General features: G+C 38.3%; 2 protein-coding genes across 2 annotated transcripts in view; one reads left to right on the top strand and one right to left on the bottom strand.

The window, feature by feature from the left end:
* The window catches only part of LOC139943917 (protein flightless-1 homolog), a 31060-nt gene extending 17418 nt beyond the window's left edge, over positions 1 to 13642 (top strand). Inside the window, exons 22-30 of the mRNA XM_071940808.1 lie at positions 3257 to 3365; positions 4011 to 4094; positions 4405 to 4501; positions 5721 to 5995; positions 6399 to 6601; positions 7282 to 7405; positions 7763 to 7945; positions 8825 to 8938; positions 10165 to 13642. Coding sequence (XP_071796909.1) covers positions 3257 to 3365; positions 4011 to 4094; positions 4405 to 4501; positions 5721 to 5995; positions 6399 to 6601; positions 7282 to 7405; positions 7763 to 7945; positions 8825 to 8938; positions 10165 to 10299 — 1324 coding nt within the window. The 3' untranslated portion in view covers positions 10300 to 13642. The remainder of the gene's footprint in view (positions 1 to 3256; positions 3366 to 4010; positions 4095 to 4404; positions 4502 to 5720; positions 5996 to 6398; positions 6602 to 7281; positions 7406 to 7762; positions 7946 to 8824; positions 8939 to 10164) is intronic.
* LOC139943918 (diphthine methyltransferase-like) lies at positions 11333 to 20091 on the bottom strand. Its single transcript, XM_071940809.1, has 10 exons — positions 20032 to 20091; positions 19138 to 19340; positions 18464 to 18585; positions 17857 to 17944; positions 17317 to 17417; positions 16637 to 16800; positions 16243 to 16315; positions 15860 to 15925; positions 15202 to 15374; positions 11333 to 14860 (listed from the first exon to the last, which is right to left on the bottom strand). Exons 2-10 carry the CDS (start codon positions 19336 to 19338, stop codon positions 14208 to 14210), a joined length of 1641 nt encoding a protein of 546 aa, XP_071796910.1. The 5' UTR covers positions 19339 to 19340; positions 20032 to 20091; the 3' UTR covers positions 11333 to 14207.
* Positions 20092 to 20707: the final 616 nt, after the last annotated feature.

The raw sequence follows: 20707 nt of genomic DNA, 5'->3' as shown, positions 1-20707 counted from the left end.
ATGATTGCTAGCAGGAGAATGCGCCTTCTAAACCACCAGGAGTGTACTGTCTAGGGAGCTTGGCAGCACCTGTTGTGGAAGGAATGGTAGAGGGATGCCATCAATCGTTGGGCCGACAAAAGATGCGCTTGTGGACAATCAATTTTAAGATTAATCCATGGTGTTGCTGCAGATCTATGGTTACTGCAGCTCGTTGTTTGCATTTCTTATTTGAATTTGAATATTCATGGCACATCTAACTTGAGTTATAAAGCATGCTATTGTTTCACTGGGATTTTTTTCTTGCAAATGACTGATGCTACAACGAAAACAGGTTAAACATGTCCCTGCTCTGCTTAGCATCTCAGCTAACATGGTTAGATAAATGCTTAACTCCTTGTTTCTGCTAACTGGAGTAAACACCTTTTGATAATAAATGTATGGAGTATTCTTGATTTTGAAGGGCCATGTCACTCGGAGGCAATTGACAGGCTACCGTTTCCTGGCAATCTACAAGAAGACCGAACTTCCACTTGTTAATTTCCACATAACTTTCTTGGTAACAGTGTAAGGAAAATATTGTTGATAACCAAGAGGGCTTCTTTTGCACGCAGTGCAGTTGTTTGCCTCCAAAATGCCCGTAAAAGTTGCCCTGTGTGACAAGGCCTCAGCCCTTTTACTCAATAAATTATGTGATTTTTGTCCAAGGTACAAATATCATTTCTGTACACGTATGACTTTAAGATTATCTTAATTCACTATTCTAGAACCCCTCATAGTCATGAGGTGTATGCATCCTCTATAGCTAACTGGTTAGCTGTGCTATGAAATATTCCTTTTCCAGTTTGAAGTTTTCTGCATCAACCCATTTGAGCCCTTTTCACACTGTAGCTCTTATTCCCATGAAACACAGCCCTGGGGAGGCCCCAAGACGTTTTTTACCCCACAGTTATACCCTGGCTTACTTTCACACTGTGTCCCTATTCTAACGAGTTCTAGTTGTACATTTCAAGAACACCTGGGGATTTATCGCTTATCCCTACTCCAGAGCAGGGATGGCAGTTTGCTGGGTTATGCCCTCCGGGGCAGACCAGGGGCCGACCAGGGTGAAATCGATCATAGTGTGAAAAAGCCGACAGTTATTCCCCAAGGAAAACCCCAGGGAATAGAATAGTGTGAAAGGGGGTTACTAAAGCTTGGTTTTGTTCTTACAGCATTGTTTTGTGTCTTGCAATCCTGTGGGTTGTACCATTCTCTAACCCCTCCCCCTTCAGGTATGAACTTTATATATTCAAGCAACATTTCTCAACCTGGGATGATCTATTAGCTGTTGACTACACACGCACTGCAGAGATGGTGCTCAAATCTATGATAGAAAGAATGCGGTAAGCCCTACCCTCCCTCAGAAGCAACACCCCCACCATATAGCAATGGATCCAACCACTGAGAATCTGTACCTGATTGGCTGGAGAATGACAAAGGGGGAGGCGATTTGCTTGTGCATGCATAATTAATGATTAACATACTATGTTTTTTTATGCAGATGTGGGTTGTAAAACTGGGAGGAGTTCTCCCATTGCATGCATATTTAATTGTTAATGTTTGATGTGTCTTTATGCAGATTGTGATCGTGGAAGTCAAGAGAGTTCTTTCCATTGCATGCAAAAACTAATACTCTGCTTTTTTATGCAGATTTGGAATGGTCTAATTTTAAAAACAGTTTGTCCATTAATAGATTAATTATAAGTGTGATTTGTTGATTGAGTGTTGAGTGATTGATTAGTGAATTGATTTATGTGGTTATTGATAAATTGATCAAATTGATCAATCAATCGGTTGACTGATTGGTTGGTTAGTTGATTGATTATATTGACTGAATTTATTGAATTGATTGATTGATTTGCTGATTGACTGATCAATCAATTGATTGATTGGATGGTGATTGATCGATTGGTTGAATGGTTGTTTGTTTGAACATTGACTGACTGACTGATTGATTGATTGATTGATTGATTGATTGATTGACTGAACTATCTATCAATCAATTAAAGGAGCTTGATCCATCAATTGATTGCATTAATTTGGTTCATACATGTAGGTTGTTCAATCTTATCATTTTTAAATTCAACATTGTTGGTTTTTATTATGCGACTAATATTGACATGTTTAAATAAAATTAAAGTTTGTACATTTTTGTTTGGAATTGTTGGAGAAACAGCTCAGAAGAAGCTGAGGTTTCTAGATACAAATTTGCATCTGATTTAAAATAACAAAGCTGTTTGTTTTCATCTTTATTTTGGGTGCTCCAATGCGTGCACAACAGAAATAACATACATGTATTGCTTGCCCAGGTTTATCTTAAGAATTGATAAAAGTGGATGCCATTTTGACCTGGCATGAAAGAATCATATTCCATATCATAAGTTTCCTTCCTGACTAATTTTTTAACCAGATTAATATTGATGTTGGTTTTTACATTTGTGCGTAACTAAAAGATTTTTATGAAGTGATGTGAGTCAGATTGTGTATACTAAACCAATATAGTATTTTGATTAGTAAAGCTCACGCTACAGCGACTACATCGGAAAAAAATTCATCTACTTTAGGTGATCCGTGATCCCCTTACAATGCCCTTTCCAGGTTGTATCATAAACTTAAGTGTGATCCCTGGCTTGAGGCAGTGTACAGTTGTATTATTATTGTATGATTTCTGACTGGTGCTCTCCAAACATTATTTACAAATAAGAGACCTCCAATATAGGGCTTTTTAGCTCAGTTGGTGAACACTACCATCACGTATACCTTGTGGTCTCAGGATCAAATCCTGCTCTAATCAATTTGTCGTAAATCATCCCCCCAAAAATTATTTATAAAATACACAGCCTTTTTACCTAGTGGTTTAATTCTAGATACATAGAAGATAAGCTAAAACTTCATACTAAAATAAATTTCAGCAATCCCTCTGATGTTTCTGGTCAGCAGAGCGTGGGTACGAGTCCTGTTCTTGGCGCTTGTGTCATTGAGCAAGATACTCAACCTTGTAAACCCTTAGGTCCCTATAAGGTGCTACATAAATTGGTCTTATAATTCATAAACTTAAAAACCTTAAAAGGTGTTGCTCTTTGTTCAAACGACTAACTGCTGGATACGTGGGCTACATAAGTCTTCAATTATTTTTATGATTACTATCAGTATTTGTACCCATTATTTATTCAACAGAACTGAGAGCCAAGTGTTTGATTACTATCAGTATTTGTACCCATTATTTATTCAACAGAACTGAGAGCCAAGTGTTTAAGTCTAAGTTCCCAGGATGGGATGACGTCTTGGCTGTTGACTACACACGTCGTGCAGAAGCATTCATCAAGAAAGCAACCATACAAAAGGTATTCATTCCTGCCTTCTACTTTTAAGTGTAGAGCTGTTGTCATCACTAAATTATTCAAGGTAGCACAACTTATTATTGGGTATACAGGGTAACTTGAATGGCCATTATTTACATTGGTACATGTAGCTCTAGAGGGGACCAAGGGTTAGACAACAAGGTACCAAATTAGTCGAAGGAAACATCAACTCTGGTGTTGTCAGCAGTAGAGTTTGGGTTCGAATCCCAGTCATGACACATGTGCCCTTGAGCAAAGCACTTGACAATACTTGCTTTGTAAATTGTTTGGAAGGTATTGTATTCTGCTCTATCAGCCAGGCTCTTGGTGGATAATACCCATACCTACATCCTAATGGACTGTTAAGAGGGTAACCCTGTTTCAGCCCCAGGTGTAGGTGACAACATGCCCCTGGTGACAGTTTATTTGGGTAGACAGCCCAAATCACCTTGAAGTGGCCTTGTGATAGCGGTATCTCTGAAATTCACACTTAGTGAATCAAGACTATTGCTCGAACTTGACTGTAGTGACTCCACTACAACTCTAGCCATCGACTTATTTAGCTTTAATCATATCTAATAATAACAACACCTCGAATTTTTGCACTGTTACTTTTACGTTAAGATGATACTTTAATTTGATTGATAGGATGCAGATGACAAGGATGAAATGAAGACGGACCTGTCAGCGTTGTTTATGCCCAGACAGCCTCCAATGGCAAGCGCAGAAGTAGTAAGTGCTTATTTAAAGTCTTGAACATTAGGACTTATTAATAAAATTGATACCAAAACTTGTAATGTCAATAATTATAACTAAGGCTGATAGGTCAGGTGTGGGACTCAAGCTTCCGGAGCCTTTGTACAAAGTCCTACCAGTCAAACACATGAAGACCTACATGTATGTTGAAGTCCAACAGCAACTAAAAGACTTACAACAACACAAAGTCTAAAAATAAGGACAACCTCTTAACCATTAACTTCTTGATTGAGTAAGAATTTGAATTTGATGTGGCCCTCTCTTGTTTTTTTCTTCTTTCCAACAGGAGCAATTGATGGATGATTGGAACGAGGATCTGGATGGAATGGAGTCATTCGTCTTGGAGGGCAAGAAGTTTGTTCGACTGCCAGACAAAGAAATAGGTATAGCTAGTTCATGATGGGATGTACAATTGTTTTGTAGCAGCAACTAGTTTTGTAGCTATGTTTGTTTTCTGTCGCTTATGAAAAGGTTCAGTCATTATTTTAGAAACTGATGTTTTTCCCATATAGACTTTTTTCAAGTAAAACAAATTATTGATGCCTACATGTCCACCATCAACATGAATGCTTACAAGTCCAACATCACAAGGACCTTATTTACGCATCAATAGCATCTTCAACTATTGATGTTGATGCAGTTATTATATACATGAAGCTGACCAGCATGCCACCAATGGCCGCATGCTACGTATAGAGCAAGTTCGAGTGTGCACAATGGTTTACTATTAAGGTTGACCATTTGCACTCGAACCCAGGCTGGTTGACCACTGGTTGACTACTGTAGTCGACCATTTGGAACCAGCCTTGAGCCCATGGTTTCTTCACTGGTCCCAACAGCATGTTCCATTCTAACATGTGTAAAGCGCAGAGGGGAACCAGTGACACTAACGCGAAAAGACGGCAGGTTGACTAGACTTCCAAATGAATAGTTCGAGTGAGTGCATCACTGCGCATGTGCGTTGCTAGTCTGTGGTCGACCAGTGGTGGACTAAATGTGCGCGCTCAAACTTGCTCATAGTGTGTCTCAACAATGGCTAATCAACACTGGTGCAGGGTTAACCCAGTAGGCCTTTCACTTTGTATATATGTATATGATAAAATGCATATAATTGTTCCTTTACTAATTTATTTTGGTTAACTGTCTTAATGTTTTGCTATTTTACTCTTTGGATAGTCCTGTAAGGTTCTTGTATTTTCCTTTGTAGGGATCGCTGTATTTCCTCACTTTTTCCTGTTGTCAATTTTTTAAGTTTTTTTGTTTTCATTCTTTTGTTATGCGCTTGTATACATTTTATGGAATGGGCGCAATATAAATGAATAAATTATTATTATGATTATTATTAAATGGGGTCCTGGAAGTGAGAGTACGTTTCTAGGATTCTGTATTTGTGTACAGCAAAGAGGAATAGTCCTATGTACATAGGGCTGTTGCAGGGCTTATGAAAGTCACCTATGGATTAATCTATACTCCACCCATTAAATCCAGGTATAAACATGTAATTTATTCTTATAATATTGTTACCCTCCCCAGAGTTATGGGGTATGTTCCAGTTTGGAATCAAACATAATAATAATACAATACAATACAAATTGTTCAAAGGTCACTTCTATAGCGGCGACTGCTACGTCTTCCTCTGTCGCTACTGGGTCCCAAAAGACATCCCAGAAGATGATGAGAAGAAAGAAGAAAGCTCTGAGAGAGGAGAAGATGAAGATGAGGATGAGGAGGAACCTGAGGAGGACTTCCAGTGCACCGTGTACTTCTGGCAGGGAAGGGATGCTAGTAATATGGGATGGCTGACGTTCACCTTCAGTCTGCAGAAGAAGTTTGAGTCACTGTTTGGAGATAAGCTGGAAGTTGTACGCTTATGTCAGGTAGGTAGAATTAATATTTGGTTGGAGGCAGCACCATGTGTGATTATGTTCTTTCCGGGACTTGTCTTGCGTTATATTCTACCACCTATACTATCGTGGAGTAGGGTTTTTTTTAATTTTGGAAGAATTTGAGGTTTCACCAAGTCAATTACCAGTTTAGTCAGGTGTGCTCTCGAGGTCAACTTGCACAGCATACAAACAGATCCACTCAGCCCAACCCATGAAGAGATTGGTTAGAAACCCCTCTGCAGCAAGAGCATCAGTCACCCTGCATGCTTCAACATACAGACATTAACTACACATCATCACCAGACTGAGCTAGCAGCACAAACTGATAGAACATGGCTTTACTTTAATTGCTAAAATTTGATACTCGATTGATATTTCCCTTTTTCTGTTTCAGCAACAAGAGAACCTGAAATTCCTTTCCCATTTCAAGAAGAGTTTTGTGATCAACAGAGGTCGTCGTAGACTGCCAACAACGGCCGAGTCAACCGAGAATAGCCTGAATCCATCCTTCTATCATATTCGAGCTAATGGCAACCCACTGTGTATCCGCTGTATACAGGTTCACCCAACCGTGCAGTGGCTCAACTCTGAGTTCTGGTAATACTCAAATAAATACATTTTCTTGTAACCATTTTTTGTTGGTCCAGTGGTTTCTTTCCCCGTCTGTTAACTCTGTGGTCCCCGGTTCTAAGACCCCCTATCCTTCTATCATATCCGAGCGAACGGAAACCCGCTGAGGATCCGCTCTATACAGGTTCACCCAACGGTGCAGTGGCTCAACTCTGAGTTCTGGTAATAATATGCATTACTTTTTCTTGGAACAATTTTTTGGGGGGGGTCCAGCATGTCCAGTGGTTGTTTTCCCTGTCTTTAACCTCTGTTGATCCTGTTTCTAAGGCCCTTTCCAAGTTAGTAACTACAGCTATACAGCTACAGTTAAGACTGTTGCCAAAGGGTCATGCTAAAGTTAATCAAGGACAGGAAGTCGGGTATCAGTTCTCCTATGTCAATATCATGTTGGATTTCTGTTGGACTTTTAATCTATGAGATACATGGTTTTGCCCATTAAAAGGTGCACAGTTCTCAGATGCTCTAAAGACATGCATTATGCCCATGCACTTCTCTGATTGCTTTCTGGTTGGACTGGCTGATTAACTACACTTTGTGAAATGGTAGTTTGGGCTGGTAACCTTTTACTGGTAACCAAAGTGTGTTTGTGCTTGGCAATTGGGTTCTGGTCAGTAATCAACAACTATTTCATGTCTGATATTTTGCAGCTACATTCTGAAGGTGCCATTCAAGAACCAGGATAGTAAGGGTATTGTGTATACTTGGATCGGTAGTAAAGCAGATCCTGATATGGCCCATGTCACTGAGGAGTTAGCATACGACATGTTTGATGTGAGTATTCTTATGAGGCACTGTAGATAGTTAACCCTCCTACTGTGTGACCATTCTGTTGTGGTTCATAAATTCATACACTGTATACACAGTTTGTTATGTGCCCAGTTGCAGGCATACCCCTAGCCCAGAACTCCCCAGTGTCTGCGTACAATATTCAACTCGGCCTTTGACCTTGTCGCAGAAGCGCTAAATTTTTCCATATTCCACTCGCGCTTGTGTGATAACCTATCCTTTGGCAAAAGGCCATTATAAATAGGTTATTATTATTATTATTATTATTGATAAATACACATTACCATTTTAACAAACTTAAAAAACATGTGTGATTCATGGTTGGTTAATTCTACATCACAGGACGCCCATAGTTTCCAGCTTCTTAGTGAAGGGGAGGAGCCAGAGAATTTCTGGTGGGTGGCTCTTGGTGGTCAGCGTAAGTACGATGAGTCTGCGTACTATATGCATCACTCTAGACTGTTCCGCTGCTCCAACGAGAAAGGTTTCTTCACTGTGTCTGAGAAATGCTCAGATTTCTGCCAGGTAAATCCTCATTATGATTATATGCAGTTTTTAAATGGTGCTTTATGCATTAGATAATAAATAATAATAATATGGATTTATAATGCGCACTTCTCCAGAAAACCAATCAAGGCGCCTACACAAAATGAAAACATTATGCAAGAGAAAATGGAGAATAAATATAATTTAACTTATATGAAACCCGATGAAAGTCTGAGTGAACAAGTGTATTTTTACATGTAGATTTATACAATAAAAACGGTTTGAAAACAGTTCCCCGGTACCCAACCCTGTTTTCTAAGAGCGGGCGAGCAATCAGTTCAAGTGATGACTTACTGGCCCTGCTTCAAGCTGTTCTTTTAAGGGCCATTGTTGCAGAGATAACAACCCTGTGTATGTTCTTCATGTCCATAACTATACTTTTGATCGGTCTTCAAATGACAAACGTCCGAAGGAGCATTATTTGAGGAAATAAAAGAAGAGTCACGCTTTTGTTGTAAACATTGTTCTGATTGAAAGTGTGACTTCATTGTATACTATTACAACCATTCTCTTTAAACATTATAATGTATATTTTTTATTGGTACCTCATAGTTTTGGTCCCTCTCCTTAATGTGTAATAATAATGTGTCATGTGCTTTTTATTGGTTTAATATTTGTTCATTGTCATGCGCCTAATTTTTATTTAATTTTATTTTACCTGTGAACTGAGCTTAACGGAAGTGTGGAAATCCATGTATCTGTATATAACCGCCCATTTTGTACTGGTGGTAAGCAGAGCCCTAAAAATGGTCCCAGGTCGGTTCTTGTACTATTATCCTCCCTTTTTCCCCATTCTCATACCTGAGACTTTATAGTTAAATAAACTTGTATTATGAAATGTCTTTTTGTTTGTTGTAGGATGATCTTGCCGATGATGATGTGATGATATTAGACACTGGGAATGAAGTCTATTTATGGTGTGGACCTTCTAGCAGTGAAGTAGAGAGGAAACTATCATTCAAGAGTGCTCAGGTGAGAATCCACATCATGCTCAGAATAGACCCTCCATTAAAAGCTTCCCCAATAAGGGAAGCCTTGGGCATGTTGGGAGCAGTGCTACTTCACTGAATAAGCTTATTTATTGTTCCAATGGAATGTTTTGAAGGTGTTCAGACAACTCGTCCGAAGGAAAACTCACTATCAGACAGCTCGTCGGTTGGGTCAAGTTTATGGTTCGGATCTGTTGCAATGAGGATGTTTAAAAACACCATCTTGCCTTCCTTTGAGTTGTCTGATCAAAAGTCAACTTGTCTGACGGTTGAACGGACAACCCGTTGAGTTGTCTGAACCATCAAGTTGTCCGAACCATCAAGTTGTCTGACTGTTGAGTTGTCCTACGAACAAGTTGTCTGACACCTGTTCCTATAGTCCAAAGGACCTGTCCATGAACCGTATACTTTAAAGCCATTATACACTTTCGGTAAACAGTATTGTCCAAGTCCCACACTTTGTGTATCACAACTTATATATAAAATAACAATCCTGTGGAAATTTAGGCTCAATCGGACATCGGAGTCGGGAGAAAATAATGGGAAAACCCACTCCTGTTTTCGGGCGTTTCGCCGTGTCATGACATGTGTTTATAACAAATCCGTAATTCTCGTTAACGAGAATTTATATTGTTTTACCGTTTTCTCAAAAAGTAAAGCATTTCATGGACTAATATTTCAAGAGAAGTCTTTCACCATTACCTTCTGTAAACCCTGTAAATTATTTGTAAATCTGTGAATTTTTTTTTTTTTTTCTGTACCGAAAGGGTCCAATGGCTTTAATCCGATCCAATCATATCATTCCTACTGTTCCGACTTTTGAGACGCTCTCTTATTCAGATGAAGGGTTAACTTTTCCATTCTGTGGGACAGACATGTATCATCCACAGTTCCACTCCTCTTAGTTTGAGGTTGAATCCATCAGTCATCTTTCATCCAGGCATTTAACCTATCCACTGTAAACATTAAAGGGCCTTGTCACACAAGGCACGTTTTGCGACAACTTGGAGGCAACCATTTTAAGTGCAGTCCACAGGACCACTTTGGTAGCACAGGTGTCATTTTTCCAAACACTGTCATACGCTCCCCTAGAAAAGAAAAGTGAGCATTCAAATTATGCCTGCCTTTTTTCTTGGAGATTGCCTGGAACTGCTTTGCCTGTAATGTGACACGGTCCTAAAGCATCATTCTCTCTGCTTGCTTGTCTAGGTGTACGTCCAACACATGCGCAACAAAGAAGATGAACCCAACCGGAAGCTAGCAACCATCCGCAAAGGTAGAGAGCCCTGGAAATTCCTAAGGTGCTTCCATGGCTGGGGAGCGTACAAGACCAACCCTAAGTAAACTGGTTCGAAAAGTCGTTCAAAACTTAGCCGTATCAACGGGCCTGGAATTACATTGAGGGCGTGGCCACGACCCTTGGTGCCCCTTCAAACTATCCCAAAGACTTTCACATTTTTCCAATGGAAGTGGCCTTTGTAAAATGAACATGGCCTTGCCCTTACAGGGTCATAGCCGTGCAATAAAAGGACTTTAGCGCCCGGCCACAACTCTTTCAGTTTTAAACTTAAGTTTTAAAACTTCGTCCCACTCTTCATTCAAACCGACGTTATATTGGATGATTGTGAATGGTAAGTCGGTAGGAGGGTTAATCACATCAAACAAAGTTATGGTGCAGATAGCTATTTCAACCATGTGTGTGCTGTTGCTATTAAGTGGCAATTTATTTACCACAAAACAGCACCCCGGTGGGTAGTGACACCTTTTCTAAGGGTTATAATTTTGACAGCAATAATGTAAATTAATTCAATGGTTTGTTTCATATATACACTTGAATTTAAAAAAATTTCAATTTGCTCAAGCTTTGCAGCAAAATCAGAGACGTAAATTATGCAAACAACTATCCAGGCAGCAAGCATTTAGCAGCAGTCTTTTCAAGTATTACTAGCTTGGATTGTTATAGAAAACAAAATGTACATGCAGTGGTGCTTATTTTCAGTTGTCTTAAAGTACATGTTGTGCAAATAATTGGCTACATTTGCTATTGTTTTCACGGATTCATATCCGTTAGTTAAAGGTAGGGTATACCTTTGGTTATTACTTCAAAAATAAAGTAACATCAAAACTTACCTGTTAAGAAGCACTGCAGCTTGAGGAACAATTCCCTTCTGAGAAATGTTGATTTAGAGCAAGAGATTAAAGAATATTCTAATCTGATAAAAATCTGAGAAACATTTCTGCATGAAATGTTTCTCAGATTGTGTATTGCTATTAATGATTATTCTTCCTGCGTGGACATAATCGCTCCAGATTTTCAGCGATATCTCAAAACCTACTACCACTTATGCATATTTACTTTTCCAAATCAACTTCCTGGTAAGATTGTTACATTGTGCCCTTGTAGTTCAATGTTTTATTTCCACTTCATTATAAATTATTACAAATAATATATTAGTAATGAATAGATACAAAATATATTTCATTTTAGAAACTAATTTGACACAGTAGTAAGTTATGATAATTCTTTTTTACTCTTGTCAATCTCTAAACAATCCACTCCCAAATAGCTTGTTTCTGCCAAAAGAAAGACATTTGTGACACTGAACTTTGGTCTTAAAGTGGTAGATAAATACCAAATTGTCACACTAATATTGTGCATCTCATGAATACTGAACAACTAACAACAGAGTGTCACCCCAGTATAGACGATGTGACCTCTGACGTCACACAAAAACCATAACATGATTCGCGCGTATACCGCCGGGCAAAACCTTTGTGTTTTGGCAGCCAGCTAGAAAGTGTATGCAATCTTACCATGACTACATGTCTTACTGCCCGGCGAAACATGACGTATAACAGTGTTTTTTCAACAGAGGGCGGTTTGAATGTAAACATAGGTCACATCATCTATAGCATAAGGTGAACAGTTGGTCTCTTACAGTCATGTAATACTTATGTACTTCACAAAAACTAGTTAACATGGCTGTAGAGTTAAAAATATTTTGTTGTAGGAAAATAATAGCAGGGTTGCCGTGTTTTGTAGATCTTCAATTTAGAAAACCAAAGGAAAAGTTTTGAAGAGGTTATACACTGTTCTAAATTTATACACTGATCTAATTCAACCAATTCAAAGTAATTAAATTTGCATGTTATGTGGTCAATGGGTGTAGAGTTCAAAATTCAACCAATTCAAAGCAACGAATATTGCATGAAATGAGGTCAATGGGCTTAGAGTTCAAAATAGTTTGTTCTAATTCAAAGTAATTAAATTTGCATGAAATGTGGTCAATGTAAACAACAACCAAAACATTCACAACATTGGGAGGTATGCAACATGCTCAATATCATCACACTGCAATCAGAAGGTGCTTATTTTATCAATTATGCTAACCATTTGTCAAGGGTAGGCCTAACCTAAGATTATTGGGTTAAGTGTGAGTACACACTCATAAATAACTATAAGCAAAGAGATTATGATTATGGGAGCAGGGATTGCAGCATTTACGCTAAGCATATTTGATATGAAGAAAGGGGGGACATTTTTAAAACTTACTCAGCTGTTTTTTGTTATAGTTCTTCAAAATATGAGTAAAGTATTACACAAAATGGATTACAAAAAGTTTATGTAAAATACAATGATGTTGGGTTCCTTCCATTGTTTGAAGATGACAGACATTAAAAAAACTTGCTTCCAAAAGTGATGTTCTATCTTCCCTTAAGTTTATCATTATTAGGCATTGAATACTGATGTGAATAACAAAAACATTTTAATCAAAATTGTTCACATCAATAGTATCTCCTATTAACATTATTAAATATGTGGGTTTCTTTTTTAAATATTATATGTGTAAGACTTACAAACTAACCATTGTAATTCTTGTAAGAGGAGTTTGTGCAGTTTATAACCAGTTTTTGTAGCAAGTAAATAAAAAGTATTTATTATATGGAATTTTAAAGTTGTATATATTTATGCATATCATTATCAAAGATGAGAAAGCGGAGTATGGGTTTGAATCCTGGTCATGGCAATTTTGCCCTTGAGCAAGGCACTTAACCATAGTTGCTGTGAGAGGATAGTGCATTCTGCTTTACAAGCCAGGCTCCTAGTGGATGATACCCAAGCCTACATCCTTTCAGACCTTAAAGGTGGTGCCAGTTTCAGCCCCAGGAGTAGGTGCAAACGTGCCCCTGGTGGTAGTTGATTTGGCTTGATAGCCCAAATCAGTTCAAGTGTAGCCTTCATCTTTAAAAGCAGTGGACACTATTGGTAATTGTCAAAGACTACCCTTCACAGTTGGTGTATTTCAACAAATGCATAAAATAACAAACCTGTGAAAATTTAAGCTCAATCGGTCATCGAACTTGCGAGATAATAATGAAAGAAAAAATACTCTTGTCACACAAAATTGTGTGCGTTTAGATAGTTGATTTCGAGACTAAACTTGAGGTCTCGAAATCAAATTCGTGGAAAATTATTTCTTTCTCGAAAACTATGTCACTTCAGAGGGAGCCATTTCTCACAATGTTTTATACCATCAACCTCTCCCCATTACTCGCCACCAATAAAGGTTTTTATGCTAATAATTATTTTGAGTAATTACCAATAGTGTCCACTGCCTTTAAGTGGCCATCTGTGGCATTGTGATGTTAGGTGATATCTCATTAAAAAAATGCAGAATAGCTTATTTTAGTGGAACAAATGCGATCTCACTAAATCTCTTCAAGTGTTCAGTTCAAACCCATCTGCCTAAAGCATGTGACTTTCAGGAATTTCTCCTGGTGGTTTTTCATATTTTGTTTTGCATTGTTTTTGTATAATGTGAAGAATTTTTCATGTTCTATAAATAGGTTGAAGCTTGTACAGTGCATTGAGGTCTTGTCATGGACAGAATGCACTTAAATACACTGGACACTATTGGTAATTGTCAAAGACCAGTCTTCTCACTTATCTCAAGATATGCATAAAATAACAAACCTGTGAAAATTTAAACTCAATTAGTCGTTGAGTCGTTTCTGAGGTCTCTAAATCAAATTTGTGGAGAATTACCTCTTTCTTAAAAACTACGTTACTTCAGAGGGAGCCGTTTCTCACAATGTTTTATACTGTCAACAGCTCTCCATTGCTTGTAAGGTTTCATGCTAACAATTATTTTGAGTAATTACCAATAGTGTCCACTGCCTTTAACAAGAATGATTTATTATTGCTTTTTTTTTTTTAATACAACTATTATGTATATTAAGGGAAATTTCCATCACATACTTGTACTCCAATCAACATTCCATAGATGCAGCATGTGATCATAGAATGAACACGATGCAATGGTGTCCGATTTAGACTCAAGTTTGTTGGTTGAACTACAATCTCCACTACCTGCTCTCTCAGCGTGGACACTGCTGCTGTGAAGAGGACTCGATAAAGTAATCTGTGCCGTCGGACTTTGTGAAGCCTCCTTACTGTCATCAGAAAGATTGACCTCACCGAAACAAGTAGTTAGAGATGATACAGAATGGTGAGTTTCTTCCGAACCTTGAGTATTACTGCTGGCACCCCTTTCCAGTGTTAATGGTACAGCCTTGTTTTGACTGGACTGTGAATCCACTGTTGGATTAGAATGCTCGGTGGAAGAAGCCATTGTATCTGTGAGGGGTGACTCCTGAGATGATGCAGAATGGCGAGTTTCTTCTGAGCCTTGCTCCTGGGTATTACCACTGACGCCCCTTTCCAATGTTGATGGTACGTCCCCGTTTTGACTGGGCTGTGAATCCACTGTTGGTTCAGAATGCTGAGTGGAAGAATCCATTGTATCTGAGATGGGTGACTCATGAGATTGTTTACACCAGTCAACTCCATATGCCAATGATTCATGTTTCATATACGATGCCACAATAGGTTGAGAAGTTCCATCTGTGGTTTAAGAAAACGAGTAAAGTTTATGAGGGCCATGCAGATATTTATGGTAATGAAACCAAAGATTAGTGAACTTAATTTAATCACTGTAGCTGGCGAACGTGATGAAACCTTTAAACAAGGGTGTTCGCTGTGAACCAGAAACGACAGTGTTTACCCCTAATCTTTAATGATGCTCTGTGATCTTTCGTGTGCACTACCAAATGTCCCATCGGAATGGCAAAGCGATGTCAGTATTTAGCTCAAACACACACTCTGCTGATCAGAAACACCAGAGCTTGAGTCTGGTGCTCTTATCCGCTCATCCACAACACAAAACATACATTTAATGCACTTACCAGTAATCACTTGACAGTCCAGTATATGGAATCCATTATGCATACAGGCGGCCAGGAGTTTGTTGCCATGGTGAGGATGCCATTTTAAGCGCCATACCCCTCCACCTACTGCAGTCTCTGTCATTGGTTGTCTCATATGTCTGGTATCCCATAGCAACACAGACTCATCGTAACTACAAGAATAAAGATAAGCGGAAACCATACAAACTTGAATGTTTAGTAAGTTGTGTATCAGCCAACTTCTTTTTATTAGATTTTAAATCTCAGTACTTTCCCCGAGTCCTGTGAAAAAGGGTCTGGGGTTCAGATCCACCAATGTGTGTTAAGCATTAAGTCCAATTCATACTTCCTGCGAATGCGACTGCGATTCGAATTTGATGTGAATTTGACATCACAACTCCTCTTTCGCTGCTATATTCGCAAGAGAGTTGAGCACAGGAAGTATGAACCGGGCTTCACATACTCAGTACTTTCCGAGTCCTGTGAGAAAAGGTTGTGGGTTTGAATCCCTCCCCGAGTAGTATGCTTCTGGAGAGTACTACATCTACTACTTCTTCCTCTTTAGTATCCACAGATTAACCCTCCTACTCTTAGAACCATTTTCCAGTAAAGTTGACCAACCATCAGAAACCATTTTTATTCATTTTCATTGTCTTACCTTCCCGAAGCCAATATATGTTCCTTGTGTTGGTTACTGTGTAGACTGCATACACCCATAACGTGACTAACAAAACAAAATATAAACAGTATTTCAAGTTTTAAAAACCAATGCAACACTAAACAAATCTAAATGTTGAATGCTGCGTACTGGCATGAGATTTATAAGCAGTGAATTTTAAGATTAAAGCTAATGAATTTTTCTTAAATTACAAATCCTGAATTTTTCTTTATGAGGTAGAGGTTAAATTAAATTACATTACTTTACATACAGACAATTTTTAAGGACCCCACAAAGATCAGAGTCTTTTACAAAAGCTGAAATATATATATAAAGATACAACAATTCACATGAGTCCTAATTTTGTTCATCTTTTGACTTACCTTTTACTTACAAAGAGAGGTTTTGAGCAGGACGTTCTGGTGTCCCATCCCTTAAATCTGCAGTCATCACCCCCTGAGAGTTGCCATAAATACAAAACAAAGAAAACATTTACAAGAGTCAGATCATGTGAGTACAACTTATTTTAAGTTTGGGTTGAACAAAGAAACAATAGTGGAACTTAAACTCCAAACCTCTGGATTAACGTACGTGGCAGCACTTTACCATCTGAGCTATCAAGTCCTATGTTAGCGGTCTCTTGATTTTGCCAACAAAAAAATATTTTCCAATCAGTTTCCTTTGAGGAAACCACCAACCTCCTAGTTCAGCCTTCAAGGCTGTAAGAAGGAGCAACCCGGTGAAGACTGAAGACTGAAGAGGAGTTAACATACTTACCGGAGTATACCACATTAGGTTGCCAGTAATCAAATGCGGCAATCCAAGCCTCAAAGCCATGAGCTGGCCATCTGAGGAGTGACTTGACAGCGTCTGGTCCTTCATGAAGCTGACAGAGAGTCAAGCTACCCTTAGAATCACTGATGATGATAGATGGATACTGACTGTAGGTTGAAAGAAAGAAATAAACAAGTCCTGGAAACAATGGGTAGACCCTGGCAATCTAGGACTGAAGGACAGTTCCTGTATCCTTAGGATTTAAAGCTCACATCCATATAGCAAAGTGACAGCACAAACACCACACGCTAACGCATCTCTGGCCAATCGCAAACGAAAACCAACTCCCAGAAATCTTAGAAATGGTACACGCATGGATGGATTGTTTCTCAGATTCAAATAATTTTCAATAATTTTCCAAACCAATCGCATCTCTGGCAACAGCATTTACAAACGGACACCCATTTCAAAAAATCCGAGAAACAACTCATGCATGAACATTTCAAAGATTCAAATGTTTTAGGATTAAAAATTATCCAAACCAAATTACTTTCAAGGGAAAACTTTCTCAAAATAGTTTATAATACAAGCAACAGCTGCAGCGCCTCTTACCAAGTGAGTTTTTTTTTTTGTATTATCCAATCTATGATTTTATCTTTAACTTTGAAGGCCTCCATACTTACCACTGATATTTTCCTGTATTCCAATCCAATGATAATGCAAGACAATCCTCTTCCTCACAGACCCTATGGGAGACCATTGCCTGTAATATAGACTGGCATGTCTTGGAAAGAAAAGAGGCCAATGTTCAGATTTATATGAAACAAAAAGAACAACATTATTCAATAGCTAATAAATTTGCATCGGGGATAAAGAATATTCGAATTTGGTTTCACCCATGTTATACACTAATGTGTGTTGACACTGTACACTCAGTACTTTCCTAAGTTCTGTGAACAAATCACAGGTACATGTATATTATTACTCAGGTGGGATTCAAACCTAAGACCTTTGCAATTCTAGAGCAGTGTCACGTCACACAAATAACCACCATGAATTTTGCCTTTGAGGAGGGCAAGCCCATTTTCATTTTCCAAAGGGCACTTCCATTGGGACATTGTGAAGACTATGAGAAATATTGGAGCGGGCACCAAGACCAAGTGCAACAGAGGCCACAGCCTCCATGTCATTCCAGGCCTGGATAAATACAGTAGATTAGTCACCTCTGGTGAGCTGTTTGCCAGTAAGTGGAGTTCTCCGCTAGCGTTCACGATGCCTAGATAGGGTTTCTCAGCAACAGGATAATGACACCTGCAAAATTAAATAATAACATGTCCAATAAAATTATAATTATCTTTGTTTATTTCTGGTAATAAAATCAAGGATGCCTCATAATAATTAAACTTGATCACTGTAGCTCGCAAGCCTTAGAAACCTATAGACGAGGGTGCTTGCTATGTGACACAGAGACACTGGGGTTAACCTGCCTTACTCTTCTATGAAAAGTGTTCGGGTTCTTTTGTGTGCACTACCAGTCCTCGTACATTGAACATACAAATCAACGTCCCACCTGAATGACACAGCAATTATGGTAACGCCTCTGGCATCAAGTGCCAAGACCGGGTGCTCTTCCGGTGCTCTTCAAAGCACGGCCACGGCACGCGCCACATCATGATTTACTGACATCTTGTGTTATACCAAATGCCCTTTAGAAAATGTAAATATTGGCTCTGACTTTGTCTTAGTCAGTTATTTTTAAAACATGTGCTTTCAAGTTGGAGCCCATGTTGAAGTCCTTTTAAATCAGACCTTTTGTTTAACTTTCCTTACCATTTCATATCCAATATTGCTGCCATTTCAATCCTTTGCAATTCTGCCAAATCATTTTGGTCTTTCTTGCAGTCTACACGGTAAAGTCGTAGCTGACCAACTCGGTTATGAGGCTTGTCACCCTGGGGGGAAAATGGTACAGACAAACAATTTTAAAAACAAATACATATTGTATTTAATTATCGGTTTGATAATGACTCTGAAAATTAATGGCAATAACAATAACAGTAACAGCAGCTTCCGATAGTATAAACTTCGAAGTACATTTACTGCGATTTAATGGAAACAAAATATCGCTTTTTATACCCCAAAGTTTGAATCTTAGAAGCGTTATCTGACAGTAATGTTTCTGACATTGTGTATTCCAATTGCATTTGTCTCTTCCTTTGTTGACTTTTGCCCCTCCAGATTTTCAGCAGTTATCTAAAAAATAATACCAACTCTTAAAATGAAACATTCACTAGAAGATTTGAACAATCCTGGGGTATACCAATGACCCAAAGCTTACAATCATGTGCATGCTTAGCAGAAAGCTATTTTGTTATCACCTTGCTGCCATGCAAGCTAAGACAAACCGGAAAGTTCACAAGTTTGCTGGTAAGCCTCTTGCTTGGCAGTCTAGCTATTTCAACCTTATAATTGTGTTCACTTGAGGGTTTCTTGATTTACGGTACCTCACTTTCTTCATCTTTACCCTTCTCTGCATCATGACTAAGTGATGATTCATTTGCTTTTACCAGTTGGTATGTACCACTAGCCAGTAGATTCTCATACCCAGCTATAGGACAGAACTCAACGGAGTCAGCACTGTAGTCTGTGTCCACAGTGACTAACTGAGTTGTTGATGCTGTACCCAAGTCTCCTTTGAGTGCCATTTCTAGAGAAAAATAAGAACAGATTCTATATTTTTTCATAACTTTCAATAACCTCTCTTTCTGTATAAACGTATATTAATGCGCCTTGGTTGGTAGATACATGCGCTATATAGTACTTTAATGTTATTATTATTTATGAATTATGAAGCAATCAGTGTCATGCCCCATTTTCTTGTTCAGGACTCGACATCGAGAACACAGGTTTTTTCCCCCTAGATTCCTTTTTTCAAAACTTTGACATCAGTAATCTAGGACTAGGGTAAGGGGTCTGGCTAGATGACCGATAATGTCAAAATTTCGAAAATAAAGGAATCTAGGGCCCCAGTCCCTGGGTCTATCACATCTGGTGGTTTCGTTTCACTTTCAACTCATCTGTACAACATTTAGCTTCCTTCGGAGCTGTTAGGGATTAAACTACTCAAGACCCAAGATGTATTTGTAGTTGTAATGAATGATGGTAAAAATCATTTTAATTAATGACCTGATGACTTACTTTACTTCTATAATATAATGGTTTTTTTCTATGGCCGGGGAAACCCTTCGATCAAAGTCAAACAAAACAAGCAACAACCAGAAGCAGTACGAACACGATTTAACAAAAAAATAATAGTCAAGGTTCATCTACGATTGGAGCTAACCAGTTATTCTTGATCAATAATTTACTTGATCGTGGATTCATGGTTGATTTCTTACCTTACTACTGCTGTACTACAATACAATGTTTGTTGATATTTATAACATGCAGCACATGCGTTTACGGTCGATTGTAATACCGCCCTCAAGAGTTGATGAATAATACAGCTTGTAAGATTGATTTATTAGAAGGTAGGTGAGTTAAATGTAAATGTTAACTTCTCTGTACCTTTGTTTTCTACCTCTGATTAATTCGTTAGTTTTTTTCCATTCTCTTACAGAGATAGTGTTCTATTCTATTGTAATTTTACTTCGTATAAACACTGATTAATAATTAAACCAAATGCGCTCCTTGCATTGTTTTTATAGATCACCCCTATTAATTAAATAGTTTCAACTAAAGTTTAAAGACCAAAATAAGTTGACTTTCGCTTTTCACTGTGCGATATGATACATAATCAGTGTCTTTGAAAAAGTGATAAGAGACCAATTCTGTCTAAAAGGTATGTAGTTTTTGGGATTAAAAACCGAGAAAAATGTAGAATAATTTGTCCAATAAGGGGGACTTTGTGTTGTTATTATGCAAATTAGTATCGCAGCCCGGGAGTTACATGATCACGTGCTACACATGTCAGTGTTTCTAAAGCAATTTTCTGACCATGTTTTGTCATATTTTTATGAACAAAATTAAACAAAATAGTTATTTTTGTGGGGGTGTTGTCTTCTGATAAAAAAC

The sequence above is a fragment of the Asterias amurensis genome, chromosome 11, assembly GCF_032118995.1.
Source record: "Asterias amurensis chromosome 11, ASM3211899v1".
NCBI classification, from domain to species: Eukaryota; Metazoa; Echinodermata; class Asteroidea; order Forcipulatida; family Asteriidae; genus Asterias; species Asterias amurensis.
This window is presented reverse-complemented; position numbering and strand designations above follow the sequence as displayed.